The sequence below is a fragment of the Dermacentor andersoni genome, chromosome 11 (assembly GCF_023375885.2).
Source record: "Dermacentor andersoni chromosome 11, qqDerAnde1_hic_scaffold, whole genome shotgun sequence".
Lineage (NCBI taxonomy): Eukaryota > Metazoa > Arthropoda > Arachnida > Ixodida > Ixodidae > Dermacentor > Dermacentor andersoni.
In genome coordinates this window covers 58,152,344-58,174,790 of record NC_092824.1, presented here as the reverse complement: position 1 = coordinate 58,174,790, position 22,447 = coordinate 58,152,344, and the positions used below count along the sequence as shown (strand labels likewise).

Here is a 22,447-nt window from a genome sequence, read left to right as displayed (position 1 = left end):
CTCACTGATTGATTGATTGATTGATTGATTGATTGATTAATTGATTGATTGTGTAATTGATTAAGTGTGGTTACTGTCCCAAAGGAACACGTAAACTATGATAGACATGATTGTGGCTGGCTCCAGAATGATGAACACAACGCCGAAGAGTGAGTGAGAGAGAGAGAGCGAAGCACGATCTCATTTTCAGCCATTGCTTTCGGAGCGCGCATCTGAAGAAACCGCAGGAGAAAAATGTATATGGACAAACTTATCAATCTCTGTATTACTATCAAACTGTATTACTAGAGTTAGCTTAGCCCACTTTCTTTTCGCTATTGTCAGGGGGCCATGAAACATCGCTTTGAAGTAGCAAATCTCTCCTCCGCAGTCTGCGGTGCAGCATGGATGCGTTTAAAGGGATACTGGAGGTAAATGTTAGGTCAAGCTAAAGGGACAGATTAGCTCTCGAGAACGTCGAAGACGTCAATATAATCGCGAACGCCGCTTTTGTACTCGAGAAATTGAGGTAAACACAGGACACGATCAAGGACTCCCCTGGGACATTCAAGTTGTAGCCCGTTGCCGAAGGCACTTCTCATTATAATCTCATCCCTAGTACTCAACCACGAGTAATTAAAGTATGACTGCATTGCACTGTAAAGCGAAAGAAAATGCTACTTGTCAAGTTCTCTTAAATTCTTAGAGCAAAGAACTCGTTGACGTTACTCTTGACAACGATGCGGGCGGTCGAAAAGTTTCCTTTTGTCCGTAATCTCTCCATGCCTTTTTCCCTTTCCCCAGTGTAGGGTAGCCAACCGGGCTCAGTCCTGGTTAACCTGCCTACCATTCATTTATCATTTGCCCTCTCTCTTGTTGTGTCCGCGCGATGCTTTCACGTTTTAGTAATTTCCTAATCACGTTGTAGTTCGCCGCTTTAGGTTGCTCGCGAAACTCACGCAAGCTGCAAGTAGCAGAGAATGCCCTATCCGTGTGATGTGAGTGAGTGAAAGAACATTATTGATTCGTGTGATGCCGCGGGATTCCCGAACGGGCCATGCCATTTGACCAAGAGGTGCTTTATAGCGGCGAATACAATGATCTATATTCGCTCGGTTTCTCCTTGGCGCGGGTTTTCCTTTGGCGCAAAAAAAAAAAAATCGCAGTGCCGGTTGTTGGGCGCCATTTTACTTGCCCATGGCAGTAAAGATAGGTGATGGTCTATGCAACGTCGCCTCACCCCCACTCGAGGCTGGATGATTCCAATTGAGTTAAATGTATGCGGTCCGTTCAGAAGCAGTTTTCTTGTAAACTAAATATCTTTTTGTTTTGGGGACAAGACAAGAGTTGCAAGGAGTCTGAAATACTCTTTTAAGGGTACATTTAAGGTCAAAAGAGTGTAATAGATTCTTCAACATCGAAAATGATACATGATTAGTTTAACAACGCTACCGGTCGGTTCTCTGATATATCTTAGCGTGAGAGGGCAGTAAAACACTATGGGCATCTCTGCGACCATTTCTAACGCGTAAGTTAGGCTCGTTTGGTGAACCCAAACATGACCTAAATCGGGTATTTTTTCATCATCTTCTCATGAAGCTTGTGATTATGACAGTTGGATCGTAACATAAGTGAGCGACAGCGGGCAGCAGAAAGTTAGCTCTCAATTTGAGCGCTAAAGTTCGTGTTTTCCTTTTTCTTTTGTTTCGCAGCAAACTCTTCCTTTGTACACTGTCGAAACAGCCTCTTCGAGGAAACCCAGTGCTTCCTTTTCGCAGTAGAACCACAGAAAATGCAAAGAGCAGCAATCGAGGTCGGTCCTGCTTTGCCGTAAATGTGAAAAAGATTGCTTTGTGGAGAAGAAGCCACGCAGGCTGTCTGGAGGGCGTGACAAATGACACTTCTAGGGCAACACGACGTGTGCTCAGAAAGGACACGAAGGCAGCGTAGGTCTGGTGGAGAGCATCACAACAACGAAGCACTAAAATGCCTAAAACATAAATTCTCAGTGACAGAAGAGAGTTAGAGAAAGGTGACTTGAGATAGAAAATGTTTTTACGGAACAACCGGCAAACCTATCTCAGGCCAGATTCTCAAGCGTGCTTGTTTGATCGGTGCTTCTTTCTAAGCGCCCGTTCTTTTGTAGGTCTCAATGTGGATCGTATACAAGATTGCCATATAAACAATTCAGTGGGTTACATTGATTTGTGGAACAGTTGCGTCTTAAACGTCTGTAAGGCGTTCGTGCTAGATGCGATATTAGGTTTGAAAAGTTCTTTCTGACACGTCAAGTTTTGTCACTGCTGTTCACTCTATACGTGTCTTTGGGGGTCATGTGATACGTGACACAGGCTCTGCTAGAAAATTGAACGCCGGAGCCTTTCTACTATATCTAACGTTTGTGTGCATATATAAAATGCTTGCTTTCAAAACAGTTTAAAGAGTAGTTTCAAGTCTGAATCCTCAGTAACACAGCTTCCGAAATTTTAGGGCTGAAAGGACGCCATACAGTTAAGTACAATTACAGTTTAAACTCGATTTAACTAAATGATGACCACGCTCGAAATATTTCATTAAATAGAGAAGTTCGTAAAATCGAAAGAGGCAGCTTTCTGTCCTTCGAAATTTTCAATTGTACCGTAGTGACATGCAAAAGCTACCGCGGCACTCTATTAGCCGCTAGTCCAACCATCTGGCATAAACCATGAAACAACGAAAACAACCACCGCCACTTCTACCACATGCGTTTCCCCGCAGGCCGGCTGAGGCCGGTGAACAATAGAAGGCAGCATCCACGTGACCCTGCGTTCCCGGATGTTAGTTCCCTAAGTTGGTTTCCAACTGTCCCTATGGGGCCACTGAATACCTAGTGTGTCACGTGATTGGGGAGGTTTCTTCCCTGTATTGTCGGATTATACAACAACCCTAGTGCGTGCAATGTCGGAATGGTGCACGTCTGTGATCGAGCTGCCATCGCGGATGACGATCGTCGCTGCGAATTCTGCAGCAAACTATTCATACAGAGGAAGAACATGCTGCAACACATCAGGAACGTTCACAAAATGGCCGTGGATGTCAAGAAATTGATGAAATGCGACGTATGTGGCACTTCCCTGCCTACAACGGAGAAGTTTTCGGTGCACCAGATCGCTGCGCACAACTTCGAGGCTGATTACGTGCACCTGGTGTTCCGGAACAATAAGGGTGAGGAACAGTTTTATTAAGTTTATTCTCAGTCATCGTGAGCAAATGACGTTTAAACGCAATATTATATCTTGGACTTTTTTTAATTTCTTGTTGCGCAGTGTGCCTCCAAAAAGGCAGTTGTTTATGCTTTGCGGGCCTTTGTTTTCTTTTTATCTATCTGTTTCGCGAAGAGCAGCTTTTGCGCAGGTGCCTAATTTATTTCCTTGGGGTATTTTGAAGTTTGTATCCTCGTTAAATATAATTTGTTTGTTTATCCATCTATAGTATAGTCATGTGTGCGCGCTCCCAGCGATGCGCTACATGACGTACGTTTGGCATTGTCTGCTTTCCTGCACAGCAAGTGGAGTGAAATTTGACGTTTGTACATCTTATTTTTTTAAGCGACAGGAGTAAGCTGTTCTGCGTTCTGACGTTGCACTGTGCCACATACGTGCGTGGCCTAGTCTTCGCCTCAGTGCACGTTGCAATGCGGCAGAGACGCAGAACCGGTACCATACATGAATTTGCGGATGTCGCCGGGATGGTTTCACAGCGTATTGTGGGCAAACTCTTTAGCAGTACATTTCATAGAATAGAGCGAAATGTGACGCTCGCGCAACCCCCCCCCCTTTTTTTTTTTTACTTAAACGAGAGGAGGGATTTGCTCTGCGTTCTGACGGTGCTCTGCGTTCTGACGTTGCTCTGCGCTACTTGCGTGCCTGGTGTAGTCTTCGCCTCAGTGCAGGCCGCAATAGGTCCGAATGCAGGCCGACGTAGGTCCACGACCACACTTGCAATTGCGGCTGTCAGCGGCTTGGTCTCCCGGCGTACTTTGGGAAAATTCTTTAGTAGTACCACAGTCCCTCAATAAGGACTCTGGTTGTAGATTTCATAAAGTAGAGCGAAATTTGACGCACGCGCAATCCTTTTTTCTTTAAGAAGAGTGTGTTAGGAGGCTACTTGGTAAGACATCTTTTTGTGAACTTAAACTGCGCTTGAGAAAAGACACCAACGTAGAAGAAGACAGGACGAACGCAGACTAGCAACTGGTTTATTGAAATCACACATAATGCTGCCTCTTCGAACCAGGCGCATGCCCAAGCCAGATCATAACCGCGTGACGATGGAACACTCCCTCGCCAAGCCCCTATCTACAGTAAAAAATCAAGCTCTTCTTGAAAAGGAGCTTTTCAAGAAGAAACTGAGAGAAGGGATTCACACTGTTCTGGGGCGTAGCTTGCACCATGTGCTCTCAGTTCGTCTTTGTCTTATCGTAACAGCATTGCTATGAATGTACAGTCTGATTCAATATTGAGGAAGGAGTGAGCATAGATCATGCTTAAGTTTCATATTTGTTTCTTATTAAAACAAAACTAATATGATAAATTTTTTGAAGTTATGGCGCATTGCATTTGAAATTCAATTTTAACATAAATTTGAGCAATATCAAGGGTGACCTCATGACACAGTCTAGTTGAAGGTGAGGGAGTAAAATAAATGCTACATTAGCCCGTGTCCAAAGCCTTCAGAGTGATTATTTTTGTTTGCATCTCTCTCCCAATAGTACTTGTCACTATTTAATGCTATTTTGTGCTTTTATTACAGAATTTCATGAATGGAAAGCAGAAGAAGAGGGTAGCCAAAACTGCTGGTTCATTTTGCCCAGGGACCCCAAAAAGCTGGCCAGTGGAGAAACAAGGATCCACTATTACTGTAATAGATCAGGCGAGGCAAGGAAAAAGGAAGGTCATAGTGACCGTCGGGAGAAAAGTCAGGGGAGCTGTAGGTCTGGTAAGATATGTCTTTCATTTATTACCGTCACAATTACCGACCGACACCTGAAGGCACCACCATAAAAGTCAGGTATCAAAGAAACCATTACGGTCATAAAGCAGAAATTCAGCACTTGAGAATGAGTGACAAGGAAAAGGCCAGCGTAGCAGAGAACCTAGAAAGGGGTGTGCCCATGAAAACCATTCTAAAGCGAGTAAGAACATCTGTGGCATCCAAGCTGAGGCCCGTGCACTTGGCAGAGTGCTCAACCCTGCATAACATCAAACAGCAGTTTAACATTGCTGCTCCTGAACATTGTCACACTAATGACGCTATCAGTGTAGACATGTGGGTGCTTGTGATGAAAGAAAAAGGTGAAGCACTTGTCCGCCTGTACAAGGCACAAGGTGCAGTGGACCCAAGTGGTACATTTCCTTCAGCAGACTTTGCTCTTGTTCTGATGACAGAGTCTCGGAAGGAGCTACTAGAAAAATTGGGCCCTGCAGGTACTGTATGTCTTGACTCCACACATGGAACTACAGAGTACCAGTTTGAGCTGACCACTCTTCTGGTGCTAGATAAAATAGGATCAGGTGTAGCTATAGCTTATTTCATCTGCAACCGGATGAACGAGCAAACTTTGACAGCATTCTTCAAATATCTGGAGTCGGCCATGGCCAAAAAAGTGGCTGCTAAGACATTGATATCTGATGATGAGTCGCAATTCTACAAAGCATGGTCCATGGTCATGGGTGCCGCAAAACAGAAACTTCTCAGTGCCTGGCATGTGGATAACAATTGGCGTAAGAAGATACTCGAGTGTGTAGAGAAACAGCTAAGGCCACATGTTTACCATAGTGTGTGGCTACTCTTAGAGTTCCTCGCGGAAAAGGCATTTGAAGATTATTTTAAGCAATTCCTTTCTAGTGAGGAAGAAGAACTGAGGGACTTCCTGAAGTACTTCAATGACCACTATGCAGTTAGGCCGCAAGAGTGGGCCTATTGCTTTAGGACTAGAGCAGCTGTCAACACTAACATGCACCTTGAGAGCAAGCGCAGGACGTTAAAGCATACTATGCTGGAGAGAAAACAGAATAAGCATGGTGACAAACTTATTTCTGCCCTCATGGACTTGACAAATCATTTTTTAATGAAAAGGGCTATCCAGATGATGAAAGGGGTAAAGGGTAAGAAGCTGAGCAGAATTCAGAAGAACCACAGGTCTGGCAGTGAAATGGCAGCTTGAGCCAAATTAAATGAAGATGGCTGTGCCAAATTAAATGAAAATGGCATATAGACTGTGCCATCTCAGTCTAATAAAGGGCTCTCATATAAAGTGTCAAAAGTGGGAGATGGTGCTTGCTGTCCTTTGAGGTGTAAGGAATGTGCAGTGTGTGTGCATACTTACATGTGCACTTGCTATGACCATCTTATACACTTTACAGTGTGCAAGCACATTCACTGTGTGGTCATCGCTAATCCAACTAGCAGCAACAAGGCCCATGAGAGCTCACCCGAAGAAGCATGTGAGGCAAGTCGGGCATTGCACATTGTACAGAGTATAACAAAGCTGGAAGCAGCCAAAGCAGTGTAAAGCTCAGCACTCTTAAGAGCGAAAATGGACTCGGTCACACAGGCAATATCATATGGTGAAGTCTCTGAGGGTGTGGCTGAGAAGGCAAACAATTTGTTTGAGCCAGTTTTCATGCTTGTTGAAAGTGAAAGTGACCCAAAAAGAAAGATGCCAGACCATTCAAATGAACCAGCCAACAAAAAAGTTGTGCACCTGTTAAGATTTCACTCTACAAAAAACCCTAGATTGTCGCAGCCATCATCTAGCCTTTCAAGGCCCACTGAAGCTCAAAAGGAAGTCCTTAAATAACAGCTTAGGGACAGCAACATAGAAACAAGAGATAACCATGTCAGCAGGGCACGATTACTGGTAACAAGCCTCCAGTGCAGTTAGGAAGAGAGAAGTGGTGCAGTAGTGCTGTGCTGTCATGCCTTATTGAAGCAGGTTGAGGGCTCGCATGTTAACAAATCATGACATGTGGTCTCTGATGATTAGCCCGTCTGTTTTTGTCTGTGGTGTGCAGCCATATGTCACAGCTGGATGGTATGTGTGTTAGAGCACGAGAGATGCCTCCATGCTTGTTGTATGAGCTGCTGGTAAGTGTTCTGTGAAGATAGGTACAGACCCAGTGGTCATCTATGGTATGTGGCAGCTGTTGGATGGTAGTGTGTTAGAGCACGCCTCCATGCTTGTCATATGAGCCGCTGGTAAGTATGTCTGTACATAGATCTAAGGAAGTGCATTGGATGGTGTGTAGTGTTTCAGTGTGCAAAAGCCTCCAATGTGTTTTGCTACTTATAAATTTGTGTAAACACTCAGTAGCGCAGTAGTTATGATGTTGCACTGTTGAGCACGAGCTTGCGGGTTCAATCCCAGCAAAGGTGGCTGCATTTCAGTGGTGGTGAAATGAAAAAAAGAAAGTGTGTAGTTGAATTTAAGTGCACATCACAAAACCCGAGGTGGTCAAAAATATTACTGAGTCCCGCACTGTGGCATGCCTCATAATTCGATCTAGATTTTGTGTTCCATGTGATGTTCTTATTGCCCATTTGAATAAACTTTTATTTTTCAGATTACCAAAATAGAGGGCGTATGCAGTGGTATTGTGTGCAGTCTGGATAAGTTGCTCTGGTCATGAGCACTCAATTAAAACTTCTGCATATTTGGCTGCAGCAGACAGTGTCATAATGATTGTAAAGACTATGCAGAAAGCTTTAGGCCACTCTACATATCAGATCAGTTTTATATTGCATCCCTTATGGTGCATCTCTTACTTGAGTAGGCATAATAACAATTGGCAATGCTTCCTTACACATTTATTATTTTTCTCTTTTTCTTTTGGAAGAGTAGCCTTCGAAGAATAATCTACAACAGTGCTCCTACCTTCTCTTTCACTGTCTCCCCATTTCTTTTCTACACTTCAACTTCATTCTACGCACTTTCTTATTCTCCTCTTCATCCTACATTGAGGGTGTGGGAAAGTGAGCTAAGCGTGCATAAAGATTGCTGTGCCGAACTTAATTGCGGCACTGACGAAAACAAATCTTTGCCAAAAGGTTCACTCCAGCTACATTCCCCCTCCAAACACTGTTTATCACTTCAAGCCTTCATATTCCTGTGAGCTTTTGTCTTGTTTAACAGTTGTAACAGTCATACTATTTATTACTATCAATAGCCAGCATACATTTAGCACTGCAAAGGGCTGTTTAGAAGATGTGCGAGTTTCTACTTCCCTTATGATAAATACTCCAGACATTCAGTCTCTATTTTATGAAAATCTTTCAAACATTGCCAGTGATGACCACCATATAGCTTAATGTCGGCATGGGATTGAGGCTTCCCCGCAAAAAGAACAGTTATGTTGTGCTCATATCATGTGACTGGCAGTTTCTGCTGTAATTTTTGCACTTGTCAACTGCACTGTGAAGAGTTCATTTCTGTGAATATGTGCTGGCCTGATTCTTCTTGTTCATGCATTTCAGATCTTGTGCTATGAGATGAGGAGGTGTAAAATAAAAACACCGTGTAGATTTCACAATGCCTTTAAGAAACCACGCGAAGCTTGGAGATGAAGCATTACATGCACCTTGAACCAAGTGTCTGGACACAGCGAGTGAAAGTTGTTTTGTCATGAGCGAGGATGTCGGTGTTACTTGTAACTACCTTTAAATAAAGGTTTGTTTCAAAACAGTGGCTCAACTCTGTGTTTCCCCCGGTAAAAAACACAACCATTGGGATTTTCATGAGCAAGGGTGTCGGTGTTACTTGTAACTACCTTTAAATAAAAGTTTGTTTCAAAACAGTGGCTCAACTCTGTGTTCCCCTAGTAAAAAACAAAACCATTGGGATTTACAATTTGCTTTTTAAACATAATTGAACAACATGAATAAAAAAAACTTGATGAATCAAGATATAAGCTTGCCATACCATGGAAACACTTGAAACTCCTTTTGAGAAGCTTACTCATACACGAACACACTATAGCAATTATTTTCAATCGTATACCCACAATTTGCCGTGTCACCACGTCAAGTTTCAAGGCACATTTTTTTTAGACTCCAGGAAGCTATATGCCTAATTCTATCCATTGTTTACTGCATTGCATTTGATTTTCTATAACAAATAAAATTGAATTCTCCATTGATTGCGCCGACGCTCACATTATAATTATATGCTATTATTATTGACTAGTCATATATTTTCTTGGCGGGTGGGGGCTGCACTGGTGGCGTTCTACGAATTTGCGCCGCGTGTTTGTGCGGGTAAGCTTAAGTGCAGAATTTTTTTTGCGCGTTATGAAAACAATGCACTGCAGGTATTTTAATTAATGCAACGAGCTGTATGAAATATCGGTCAAGGGGTTGGAAACGTCGTTATAGAGAATCCCGACGATTTTTCTTTTGCGTGTGTGTATTTGGAGTTGATTCACAGTTTTATTTGTTTATTTTGGCTACATTGCGCCAATTGCGCTTCCATAGAATAAAGAAACGCGCTTCCACGCGCTTGCCGACTCGATCGCAAGGGGACAGCCTGATCAACATCAATATCAGCAGCAATGGCGGATTTGCGCTTGCCATGGCGCTTGCAAAGTTTTCAATAGTTTTCGACTATTAAGTGATGCTTTTGCTATTTTAACGTGTGGAGGTTCATTGTACGTCTGTTTTTTCAAGTTTGGCATGTGTTTTAACACATGTGAAGGTGTAGTCTTTTCTTATTCAGCGGATATTTGTACAAGACCCCGTTCACCGTCTATCAGGTAAGATGTGTACGTATGCTACACGCAATCGTAGTGCTTCTCTAAGCCACAGTGCACTACAAAGTTAAGCATGAGCGGTACACAAAATTCACAAGTTCTTAGTATTGCCAAGAACAACCATTGCGTGGTGAAGTTCTCACAGGCGTTGTAGAAGTTGTTGGGCGCGGCAGTGCTGAACGTAGCGTTAGCGGCTTAAGTCGTGTTTTTTACTAGTAACAACGTGTCACTATTTCATATTATTGGCGGCGTCTCCAGGACACCAAATCGGTAACGGGGACACCAGAGCTAGAACGCGGACTGGTCCATGGGTTGGGGCTCGCCGAGGTCTGCGCGTGCTAGTAGTATATCTGTAGGCTGTGTGTAAGTCGTACTTTCCGAATTTTCTGACGCATTTTAAGATCAGCAGCTGTCCGCTTTCGCGGACAAGGCTGGAGTCAAGGTGGTCCGTGAGTTGTGGCAACATAACCTGCTTCCAGTTTGGGACCGCCCTGCTTCCAGTTTTGATCCCTCCGCTGCCCCTTGGGTACCCTGCCGCCTCCTTGATTATAATCTAATGCTCTCCTGAGGCCTCTGTTTGCCGGTTACATGTGCCCTCCTGGAGCCTTACTTGTAAACGAATCCGATCTATCGTCGCAACGAAAAAAGCGCCCCGCGACTTCTACAACACCAGTCAGAACCTTGCCCATTGGTTTACATATGTGTGGCCGCAAATATCTGAAACTTAATGCCAGTTCAACAGGTTTGTTGGCAAGGGTGTCAGGTCGTTGCTTTGTGTTGAATCGGCCTTTTCTCAATTCTTAATAACTTAATTGGAATGCACCTGACCAGTGCTGCTTTGTGGTGCTTGCCACCAGTCCCTTGGACAGGGAAGACGTATGAGAATCCCTGTGCATACACTTTATACGCAGTGGTGTGACCGCTTCCTTTGGGAAACTACCACGCTAGCGATATTGTGAGCGCAATGTGACTTTCCGTCATCTTCCTCATCCGTACGTAGTGTGTGTCGCTTCTTCCTCGCCATAGCTCTAGCTCGGCAAGAATAAAGCGGTTCCTTAGAAGTGGTGGAGGTGCTGGGGTTCTGCATACCAAGGACGTATAAGGTAACAGTGTTTGTGCCTTTAATATGTCTCATTCGATCATTTTGAGACGTGGTGGTGTTCATGCGTTAGCACAGTGCATGGACATCCACAATGTAAGAGGTACATGATTCTCGAATTGTATACTCTCTCTGGGCTTTTCTCACGATTTCAGCACAAGTACTGGGAGCATCAAAAAACTGACAAAGCTGGTGCATGAATGTTGCCCAGTGTTGGTGTTCCTTGGTGTTGAAATTATCCTTCCTTTCTCTAAATCCAAGGGCGAGATCTTGCATTCTGAATGTTTGCTTGCGCTCTCATTATTCGCCTTCACCATGCTTTCGTCAGCGGTCGTCTGCTTGGTGAAGTGGGAGCGCCTATTGAACACTGCCTACTCACTGATGTAGAAGGTGAAGCAAACAGTCAGAAAGCTAGAAGCTTGCACAATCTCATCCCAGGTTTTTAATCCAGTTTGACATTGAAGCATCCTGGTAGTATTAAAGTACTTTAGAAAGAGGTTCCAGAAGCATTGCCAAGTTTGCCACTTAGTGAAATTTGTAGTTTGGAAACAATTTAGGCTCTTAGCAAGATTAGTAGTGAACAGAGGTTTTCACATGGCGATTGGTGTTGTCCAAATGCATGAAGAGGTCACAGTACGAGTACTTAAGCTGATAGTGTCGGGTAACCATAAGCACCAGCAGGGGCCCCGTAACAGTGTCCCCTTTAACTTCAGATATGCTTCACTGCATGATGCTAAATATGCTTCGCCGCATAACATGACTCTGCTGCAGTGAAGGTGACTTAAACCAACAACAGCCGAGAAGGTGCAAACAGCACTGCGCTGCCTGGTTCTTGCTGTTGGCCTTTTCTTCTTTTCACAGTGTCCTTACTGTAAGTGCACTCCAGAGTTACAATGCAGGAATATGCATGTGTGCATAAGCTTTCATTCAATAGTAGCTCATGATCATAAGTTACGTCATCATGGTTTCGTACCATGTCACGGCATCATAAGTGAGACATAATAAAGAAGCCCTCAAAGTCTGCGGGAGAGACTAATCTTTTGTGCGAGATTGTGCTATCCTTGCTGCACGCAGTGCAATATTATACGACTCTCATGTCTATGGTGGCATTGTCGATTATGAATGTTTCCTTACTGCGTTAAAAAAATGTGAGTGCATCTTTCAGATAATAATGGCATTATAGCTTCAGAGTTGTTCAAGTTTGGGGTACTTGTTCACTAAAAGTACATTATCAGAAAAGCTTTAGAATGTCTAGGTCATAATTGCATTTGAAGAACTAAGTCTTCCTACACATAGCATTTGGTAGCTTACTGTGTAATGTTGAAGGTGGTTTTTATTCATAGGCCCTACGCAGAGAGCAGCAACACAATGCCTGGCATGTGACCAGGGTTCGTCACAGTGTTTGCATTTCCAGTGCTCGTAACTGATTCCAAGCATAAATTTGCTTTATAATTCTTTGTAGACAGAAGGTGCTTGAATATTGGTTGCATGAAATGCTCCAATGCACACTGTATATGTACAGGGTGTCTTTTATTACCATACAGATTTTCTTGTTTTAAAGTTATGAGCGCAGCAAATGTGGCATTCTTGCAGAGGAATTCCTCTATTTTGGAACTCCACAAATTTGGAGGCAGTCACATTTTATAGCACTCTCATGTCTTACAAATCTTGAAAGTTGCACCTAATTCAAGATATTCATCATTGAATTTCACTGGTAAATCGAGGCAATATTGGAACCGAGTGTGCTGGGAGCGCAGAAAAGAAGGTCCCGCTACCTCATCAGATGGAAACACCCCCGACAACAGGCTCGAGAAAGTCTGAAACAACATCTTGGCCAGTCATTGTGGCAGCTGATACGACACACTTTGCCTGGCAAGCATGTGCATCAGTGTGCCGTGTCAGGCTATCATTTAAGCTTTGTCCCACACTTCTTGACAGGGCACTGCCGCCTGATGTGGAGCAGGATGCACCAAGTTTTGATTGTACTCAATTGAGCGCGATAATGAATATTTCAAAATAAGTGCAATTTTCGAGATTTCGAAAAAGAAAGGGTGTGCGTTCACATGTGACTGCCTCCAAATATGCCATTTAGAAGGCTGCCGCCAAGTTACTAATAAAAAAGTGACTGAATTTTTCAAAATTAATTTTCTGAAACTCGCATTAGCAGCAAAGTGTGTCCTCCTCACCTAGAAACTCCTTTGCAAGAACGACAGGCTCTCTGTGCTCAAAACTTTTTGCTAAATATCTGCATGGTTAAAAAAAAACTAGATATGCATAATTGTTAATGTATGAAAATCGTACACTATCACTTTTCAAAATTTTTGTCCTATGCAACACCAGAAAAATTGGAAATAGAAGCTTCAGGTGACCTATCTGATGTGCAAGTTGCATGGCCATATTATTGTTTTAATTTTTCGCTATTACCCTTTACTGTGATGTCGCCACTGCTGCAGCTCGATGGCTGTGGCTTTTCATTCCAGGTCACAAAGCTGCACCCAGGTAGAGGCAGAATCCAAAAATGCTTGTGTACTTAAGTATAGCTGCACATTACAGAATCCGTAGCCCTCGTGTAGCCCACGAGTTCCATATTTTTTATTGGGATTGAAGAGTAACGTTTGTGCTGTATCCTTCTATTTCAGACTAAATAATGTGCATGCAAAATTATATCTTCATTACTTTACACCATTGCCCCAATATCTGTTGTGCGTTGATTTTCTGATGTCCTTGCATTTGCTATAGCAAGGATTTTTAAAAATCAGCCACAAAAGAAAAAATAAATGGTCAAGGAACAAAGTGGTGTGTAGCAGCTCCCTTTTTTTAATCGGCAGCAAGTTTTGCACTCGTGTGTTAGCAACACTGTTTCGCCAGTTGCGTACTTCAAAAGAAGTGTTACCTTTCTGCTTTGGAACTTTGTGGTTTTGTTCTGCCAGCTGCTTGACCAACACAAGCAAAATGTACTTTGGATATTCCACAAATTCATTCTGTATGCATTTGGTACAATAAAATTTGTTTCAAGAATGGACAAATGCAGTGATGGTTAATTGAAAACTGCAACATGCTGAGTTTCATGCTTCATTAATTTTCTCAGCCCCAAAGAAAGCATGCGAGGTTTGAAAATGTATCATGTGACATTAGTGCACTCGGTCTAGAGAACTGATTAATGCTGCACATACATTGAACATGGTGGCCATGACCATCCCTCATGAATTGGCATTCCCTGCCTAAACCACCTCACCAAGACAGCTTGTTAACAGCAAGAAAGCTGACGGGGCTTCCAAGAATTTCTATGCACTATTTATTACTATCGCCCCACTGAAATTGCTCCATTGCTTTGCTGACAATTGTCTTGACAAAAGTGGAAGCCGAATCGGTTGAGGTCGATCAGTTTTATTTACATACAACCTATTATAAAGTGGACCTTTCTTCGCCTCTTCAGCTGCTGCTGCCATCTTGCACGCCACATCGAGGAGGAGGGCAATGTACATGGCAGGTGCATGGGAGGATTTTCCAAGGAACTCTGGAAAGCTGTAATCAGATTGTGGGCAAAGTTAAAACTTAAATACAAAATGGTGTAGAGTATTGTAACCTTGTACATGTTGATCACACCACATGTTTCAGCGACAGCTACAAGTGCCTTGTCTCATCAAGCAAGCTACAGTTCTTGCAATGTTACACTTTGTGATACTCAGTATAAATTGATAAGACTAGCTGCTATTCTAGTGGTTGTGCAGGCCACAAGGGAACAGTGCCTGGCCTTTGTGCTTGTATGTGTCAATTTCGCTCTTTCAGTCTCGCCCAAGCCACACCAAAATGTTATCCACAAGTGTCGTGCCAAAATGGCCTGGCAACATTTCGTATTAAGCCGTTTGACCCATTTATTGCACTGATGCACACAGTGCAACCAAATGACGGAAATGACATCGCCTAGGTGATTATTAAATTACCCTTCTAAAATACCACAAGAGGAATTTTGCTGTGGCAAGAGCCTTAGCAAAACCATAAGAGACACAAAAATGAAGGAAAAGCGACACCTTCAAGTTCCCGCACCGACTCACCATGAGAAGCACGAATTTTGGCAGTGTCTGCTTGAGCTTAGTTATTTGGAGATACATGCAGTTGAATGCTTTTACAAGCACTGAGATGCCCCACTATGCTAGCTTGCCTTTTATGGCTATAGAAAGTTGTATACTGCCACAAGTCTGCCTATTCTGCCGATTGGAATCTATATTGAAGCTGCTTTGAGCAACGGGCGGTATTCTATTTCATCGCTAATGATACATTGACAGTAGTGTGCCTGGAAGGAATAGACAAAAGCATTGCAGAAGCTGCAGCACTTTGTGCTTGCTGAATGATCATACGAGAAGGTAAAGATGCCATCAGAAAGCATCCTTCGTATAGAGTCTCTTTAAAAGAAAAATACTACATCTAGACATGGTGACAGTTGTAGTGGCAAACTAAAAATATTATAATGATAGTTGAAGGTGTGGTATGGCATGTTTATGCTATTTCTGAAAAAATAAACACGGCAAGTGTGTCCATGCCAACAATTGAGACAGGATGTGCAGATGCAAAGCTGCAATACAGCACCACGGCGTCAAAAGGACAGTATGCAAGTGGTGGTCCAGCATCAAAACTTCAATGTCCCTACACTACAACACTGGGAGGCCATGCTGCATGACAGAAGCCTGTGTGGCCAGCAGGCGCTGCTCTGTAGGGCACAGGACGTGGCAGCAACTATTTCTCCTAAGGATTCAATAAACGGATTTCTCTACCTCACCCGCCATGCGATGCGCCGTGTGAGAGAATGACAGTGCCACTACTCTCACAGGATATGGATGGTGCACAGCACCACCTTGAGCATCGGAGCGCACGTCTGCCTATGAGCTCTGTGTACTACGAACACAAGTGGTGCATGCGAGGTAACATTTAACATATCACTGCCAAATGCCATCAATGAACACAAGCAGCAAAGAAAGCTGCTTACATAATTTTCACAGTGTGTCAGATCTGCATATTTTTTACATCCTGTCTGCATGCCGCATTGTTCATTTGTTCGTCACTGCTAAAAAGTGCATAGTTGCATGGTACTTTTTTCGATTTTGTGCACTTTCTTTTGTCCTGAAAAAATAACCACAGCAGCTATCTTCATAAAAATAAAGCAGTTAGATGTTTCTCAATGAGCCATAAGTATTAAAGTTGCTCAACAGGGTAGTCTACTGAATTGATTGTATTTGAGTACTGCAGGCCTAGTTAGCTGAAACACCCTGTATACTGGACGGCTTGCCTGGCTGCCCGCACCGCCGAGGCGGAGCATCTAACGTTTTCGTGGCGCACTTGTCACCGTCTCGTGGCACCGGTCGTCCATCCTTATCGCGCAGCACACGCCAGCGTCGTCTGGTGTTCCGATTGGCCGCGGCAAATCGGACAGCTCTGGCGGGCGGGAAAAGTGGTCCGCAAGCGATCGGGCTTGCCGCCTCGTTTAACGCCTACTTTTATCCCCTGGCCAAGAGCTTTGCCCGGTTTAGCCGCTCCGTCTTTGGTGTGAACGTGCCTTTAGAGTAAAAAATCAACAGCTTACGCTTCCACATTTTTTGCTTGGTAGCTGCATTCAATTTGCTTGCTCCTCGCCTTTTAGATGTCTAGGCTCCCCACATTTTAACGTGGCTGAATTGTGCACAAATCAGAAAAACGAGTTTCTGTGGCCTAGCCTTCTCACACTGGCAAGGATACCAGCCAAAGTTGACCTATTTTTCTTATGGGGTGCCCACTGATTATGAGGATGCTGACATCGAAGGATCTCAAGTGGTTCTCTAACATTTTGGTGACAGTATACAGTAATGCTGAGCTACAACGGACTTGATATCTGTCAGCACCAATGAACGCAGTAGTTAGTAGTCTCACTAAATTGAGAGTTCAGCCCAACAGCAAGATGGACACCAGTGGTTTGAATCCCCATGTTGGCAAATTTAACTGGCTGAAATCAAGCATCTAAAAGACACGCACTTACTTCCATCCCTTCAATATGTGAGCATAATGAAGATCAAAGGTCAGGTTATGTGGCTGCAGCACCTTCTGTTCATGCAGCATACCTTTACTTTTCTTTACCAAGACACTTAGCATGCACATACCTTGTGTGCAAGCCACATCTATTTACAACAGAAACAGCGCTTTCCAATCGTGAGCAAAAGTTTGGAGGTAAAATATGGTAGAATTTTTGGTCCAGCCAACGCATGCACGCTGAAATCCAAGTGGTACAGCCAATATGTGCCTGTTCAATCACTGCAATTCATTGAGACACTTCCAACAACGCACGGCTGTACCAGAAAAAGTTTAGATGTTTTTCACTAATGCAAGCTTTCGAGTAGCTCGAACGTAAAGTGGCCTGTGTGTTATTGCTATTCAGCCGGAGTGCAATAGGAGCCAGTCAAATTGGTAAAACATGAAGTCAATGTGCACACAAAGACTACGTGTACCCTTGCACGACTTTGTGCCACAGGTAGCTAACAGCTTCCAATTCACAGTCCTTGTAATATGCTTGTGGCCGCCATCTACAGTGATCTATTTGATTTAACGGGGATGTGTATGTTGGCTGAAAACAAGAAAATATGATAGAAAATATATTAACACCGATGGATGCAATATGTCCTTTCCGGTAGTTTCGCAAGGGGGAAACTAATTCGAACTTCATGGCAGCGTGCACCGCACAGCTGCACCTCATTTTATATCCTCGCGCATGCGTCAGTGTTGCCGCAGCTGTCTGTAGTGACACCCTAGCGTGCATTTCTTGTTCAAGCTTTGTTGAAGGGTTTGAAGAAATGAAGGCAGTACGGTGTTGCTCATTTCTCCTTTTAGTATCCTGCTGCTTGCGGAGCATAGTAGCGCCTGCAACTCAGTTCTCAATGCGACCTTTGAATAGTGTGTGCATCTTAACCCTTTCATAGACGCAAGCAGAGAACAGGCCGCCTTGTGTCCGAGACATTACAAGTGCTTTTTTTTATGAAGCATTTTTTATATAACGTAAGATCTCAAAGCTGACTACGATTCAGTAATAGCGAAAAGTGGGAATATTACGTCCCACTATACAGCCTCAAGGCCCGTTTCTACCTACTCGTGGTCACCTGTAATGTGATTAGAAGCAGCCAGAGTACCCAGTACATTATACATTGTTTGTGCATGTTTTCATTATACTTACTGAGCATGCTTTGTATGAGAATCCTCAATCAGGGCTTTCCAATATCGCGAGGGTTCTTAGAAAAAAGATGCTTCTTGAAAATTCTTGAGGGCTCATATGTAGCAGCTCGCATATGTAGGAATGCGATTTGTTCGCGATGCTAATAATTTGATCAACTGTTTTGGTAGCTGTGGGTACGAGAAATTTAGACACCTAACCGCACCAAAATTCAGCTATTATGAAAACGCGGAATTTCGATAAAAAAAGTCCATTTGCCGCTGTGGTGGTTTGAAGGAAGGCGACAGAATAAACTAAACATTGTAGAAAGGGAAGTAAACAATCTGCGCAATCGCTCTATCGCGTTGTTTGACCAAGAAATGGACGAAAAAATGTGCTTAACGTGATTCAGAAACACATCTACACAGGAATGTTCAATTGTAGAAATTACACTTCACCGCTACATAATAGCGAAGTAGCCCTGAAATGTGGGACCAATATTTTCCGATCGCCCAACAAAGGGTGAAATGCGTACAGTATGAACGGCAACACTTGCTTTATTCACCGCAGTAATGCCACCCTGTAATGGAGACAGAACTACGACAAACGGTCCGCATTTCTTCCGCAGCGAGAAGCGAGAAAAAGTGAAAAATTTTTTACCGAGTCAGAAATAAGCCAAGCGTGTTCCTGACGGTATGTAACGGCATGCCGCTGGAAAAAGGGGGTCCATACCTCGGGGTTCAAATTCCGCAGACACGGCATGCGCTTCAGCGTAGCCGTCAATTTGCGGTTGAGCAAGCGACGTTTTTGCATTTTCTATTCCGCATCAGCATCTTCTAGGCAGCGAGGGAGCACCTTGAAAACCAGCACGACGGGGGCCGTCTCGTTGAACAATCAAGGCCTAAAATTTAAAAGAAAACACAACTATTAGCGCTTATTGTTTCAAATTTTGTGATTTCAGTAGACTTACCTTGATGTTGTCGCACATTTCTTGTGGATCCATGTTGCTTTCAAGGTCCTTAACGCCAACATAAAGAACGGCGAAATCGACACGCTCGAAGCGCATCGTGGAGACAGCTCACGCCAGCCGCACTGCATTGTAGCTAGCAAAACTGAATGTGCAGGCTTTTATAGACTCAATTAGGCACAGGCGCGACCTATTTAAGAATTTAACCTGACTCACCGACAATCACGCCGCGCAAGGACGGCATGACTGTACACGATCCAGCGAGGCGTAACAAGACCACGCGAACGAACCTACGTGACCCGGCAATGGCCGCATGTGGCTGGCAGAAACCACAGGGATTTAGCAGCAGCACCTAGCAGCGTCTTTCCCTAGGCGTACAAGTACCTATCTGGGGGCAGGGAGTACGCCACTGGCACACGTCACATCCGGTTTGCCTCCAAACCGGGTACAGCCAGCCTGCGGGGATACGCTTCTCTTCTACCGAGACGGTTCTGAGTCCGCTCTTCTGTGCATGGGCGCGAAGTGCAGACTCGTCAAAGTAGTGCTAGGACCGCGACGAGGGCACCTAGATGTTTTGACTTGACAGCTGTAGAGCGCACGCTGGATGGAAAACTCGTCTGCGTCAAAATTATTAAGAAAACGCCGGCTTTTTTACTCATTTATATCAGGAAAAACTTTGTTAAATAGAGTTCGGTCATGTTACCGTTGTTAATTCGGGTTGATGACAACATATAACCCGATAGGTGCCTGCCGGGGAATCGAAATTTCTTCGTTAGATCGGGAACTTCGCAAAATCGGGTTTCGTTACATTGAGTTTTAACTGTATAGGGTACGTAAGTGGGAATAAACTGCGTATGCGTGTCATCTTCCTAAACATCAAATGCTCCCCAGTTATGCAATTTTTCCGCAACTTACCAGCGGTAGCAAGAAAAAGTTCACAAACAGCCAGTGTCACTGATTGCCACTGTCACAAATAGTGCTACTGTGCCTAGTTCCATTTTGAACTCTTAGGAGAAGGTGCCTTCCAGAATCTCATCGGACGCAGCAGTATTAAGTTTCTACACTATCTGCAGTTTTACCTCAATTCAAAAATCTCGTGGAAGAAAGAGTATTACGTGCAGGAAAAGATATACCTATTCATAGGGTTATGCGCAGCGGTGGCTTTTTGGGAAATCTTCCTAGAGGTCATATGTAACCACATTTCTCAATGTTTAAACAATGTAGCTTTAGTTGTAAAATGGTACAGTATCTCTATTCTTCTAGTCAAATGAACAAAATTCACAGTGTTTTCCCCTCCCCTCTGACTTTAAAGAATACCGTTTCATTATGAAGGACCACAGTTTCTAACCCGGTCAATATTGTGACGTCCATTTCGTCTTGAAGTCTATATCAACTAAATAATCATTGCACTAGTGGAGCTGTTTAGAGTTGAAGAAACAAGTTTTCAAACATTAATTGCAGAAGTGATGATCCTGGAGAGCTGATGGCCTCATGTGTCATCGATCCTCGAAGTCGCAAAAGTGCTGGTCCGTTTCTCGTAATGGCGTAGCCTATGTGACCCCTTGTAATGCACTGAACCACGAATGCTTCATTGCGCGTATATGCGTGTATACCGTGAACTTCTCTCCCTCTAATCGTTCAGTCATTTTCCCTCTCTCTCTGAAGTTTCCCATATGAGGTTAAACTGGTTAAGCTCGTTACATTGAAAATGTCCCGAATTCTGAGAAACAAGCTTTAATGATATGCTGGAGATGTTAACCTGACAGGAATAATGTGCAGTATTTTCATGTGGTCTATGTTTCTAGACGCCAAATTGTAGCCAGAAAATTGTAAATCGAATTTGAAACTTCTACTATGGACCGCTACCGACTCGGAGGGTTGCTGTTTGCTTTTCACTTGTATAAGACACTATTCAGGTGCTTTTCAGTTGGAGACTTCTGTATGCTACTGAAGCATACCAGCCTTGAGTTGGTGATTTATGTTTCCATATAAACTATCGGTTTAGCCAAGCGATTATTTCCCTCCTCTTTTCAGGTTATGGTACGTAGAATTGCTGCTCCGCCTAGCACTACGGTATGAATTCACATAAGTGGCGCAGAGCTATACTTTTACACGGTTGTATGGCCTTGTTTGCGCTTAAAGAAGGTAAGATATGGAACGCAGAAAATATTGATGCCAAGTCCATACACTGCCAAGTAATCTATCTTGGCACAAATTCTTAGACGGAGACGCGAGCGTCTAGCGATATACATTACTTGTTTTCAGGCTGTAGTGCTGCAGAAGACTGTTTTCCTGTTTTTTTTTTTTTTTGCATGTATATATCACTGATGTTGCATGAAATTTGTCGATATTTTCCTGACGGGCTTCAGATATTGGAAGACATTCCGGTGACATATATTACATTCCCAGCGTGCGCCGCCTACAAATAAATATGTGCACAAAGCAAACAACTACGCTTTATTACCGTCTAGGTATTGAGTTTCAGAAATCATGCTTAGAAGATTGCTTGCCTTCACCGCGGATCAAGATTGGTGCTATGCACAGCACATTAATTTCAGCAATGTTGGACTCTACATATTTTTTCCCGGGCAGCGGCCTAATGGAAACACAGCGAATATTTCTTACATTGTCGCAACCTACTGAGTGGATTTTGATGACAGTGCATAAGCAAGCAAAAGTTTCTGGGCTTAATAATTGCTTTGTAGGTTTACTTTGATCCAACTATTATTGAGTGTGCACTCGCATGCAACGTTGACCCTTTGACTTTTCACAACGCCAAGAAATTTATTGATTGCTACCAAGTTCGAAGCACGAGATTTGTGTTTTACATGCACAGGTAACTGAGAATGCCGCTGGCATCACAGACTTATACGTGAGAACGATCGAAGTTTCGGACACGTTAAAGTGCGCCATTACATAACAGAAGCGCGAAGGGTCATCAGCTGTCTTATGAGAGCCGACACCGGCATCAAACACTGGTGCCGATTCGCTCAGGTTCGAGTAAAAAGAACGTAGTTGTTAGGCTTTATAATGCTGGACATTTGACGTGCCCAGAACAGGTGAAACCGGACGTGTATTGTGCATTGTGGAGTTACCGTCTCTTTTTTTTTATTCTAGTATGATGTGTTCTCAATACTTATGGTGTCGCATTTGTTACGAATAAAACGTTTCTTATCGCCATTGTTCTTCTAAGAAATGATTTCTTTTTACTAGTCGCAGTCACTGTGAATATTCCTTTGATTCGCTGAGACTTCTGAAGATGCCGCATAACACACAAGACAAAAAGCTGCATAGAGTCGAAAGGAAGTCGTACTTTCCCCACGCGGGGAAGGGAAGAAACTGTCTTGCCTCAGGACACGAGCGTAGGACCACAGGACACATCCTCAGGACCACAGGACACGAGCGTAGCTGAAAGACGAACACAGCTACCCGTGACCTACTGTGGATGT

The 22,447-nt window shown here is 43.6% G+C and overlaps 1 protein-coding gene and 1 long non-coding RNA gene across 7 annotated transcripts; one reads left to right on the top strand and one right to left on the bottom strand.

Moving 5' to 3' along the window:
• The first annotated feature begins 2,909 nt into the window (after positions 1 to 2,909).
• LOC126517789 (uncharacterized) lies at positions 2,910 to 15,857 on the top strand. 5 transcript variants are annotated; one of them, XM_050167585.3, is made up of 4 exons: positions 2,910 to 3,183; positions 4,771 to 4,956; positions 8,494 to 9,767; positions 10,791 to 13,889. In XM_050167585.3, the coding sequence occupies exons 1-3, from the start codon at positions 2,925 to 2,927 to the stop codon at positions 8,505 to 8,507; spliced, it is 459 nt and encodes a 152-aa protein (XP_050023542.2). In that variant the 5' UTR covers positions 2,910 to 2,924; the 3' UTR covers positions 8,508 to 9,767; positions 10,791 to 13,889. The 5 variants fall into 5 exon arrangements, with proteins under 5 accessions (XP_050023542.2, XP_072141442.1, XP_072141441.1 ...); XM_072285341.1 differs by lacking the exons at positions 2,910 to 3,183; positions 4,771 to 4,956 and adding exons at positions 4,963 to 6,469; positions 14,653 to 15,857 and having other exon boundaries at positions 10,791 to 10,867; XM_072285340.1 differs by lacking the exons at positions 2,910 to 3,183; positions 4,771 to 4,956 and adding an exon at positions 4,963 to 6,469 and having other exon boundaries at positions 10,791 to 10,867; positions 13,344 to 13,889.
• LOC126517790 (uncharacterized) lies at positions 13,794 to 19,473 on the bottom strand. 2 transcript variants are annotated; one of them, XR_008609680.2, is made up of 3 exons: positions 19,002 to 19,427; positions 18,764 to 18,932; positions 13,794 to 14,388 (listed from the first exon to the last, which is right to left on the bottom strand). It is a non-coding gene; the product is annotated as an uncharacterized lncRNA (long non-coding RNA). The 2 variants fall into 2 exon arrangements; XR_011890987.1 differs by having other exon boundaries at positions 18,764 to 19,473.
• Positions 19,474 to 22,447: the final 2,974 nt, after the last annotated feature.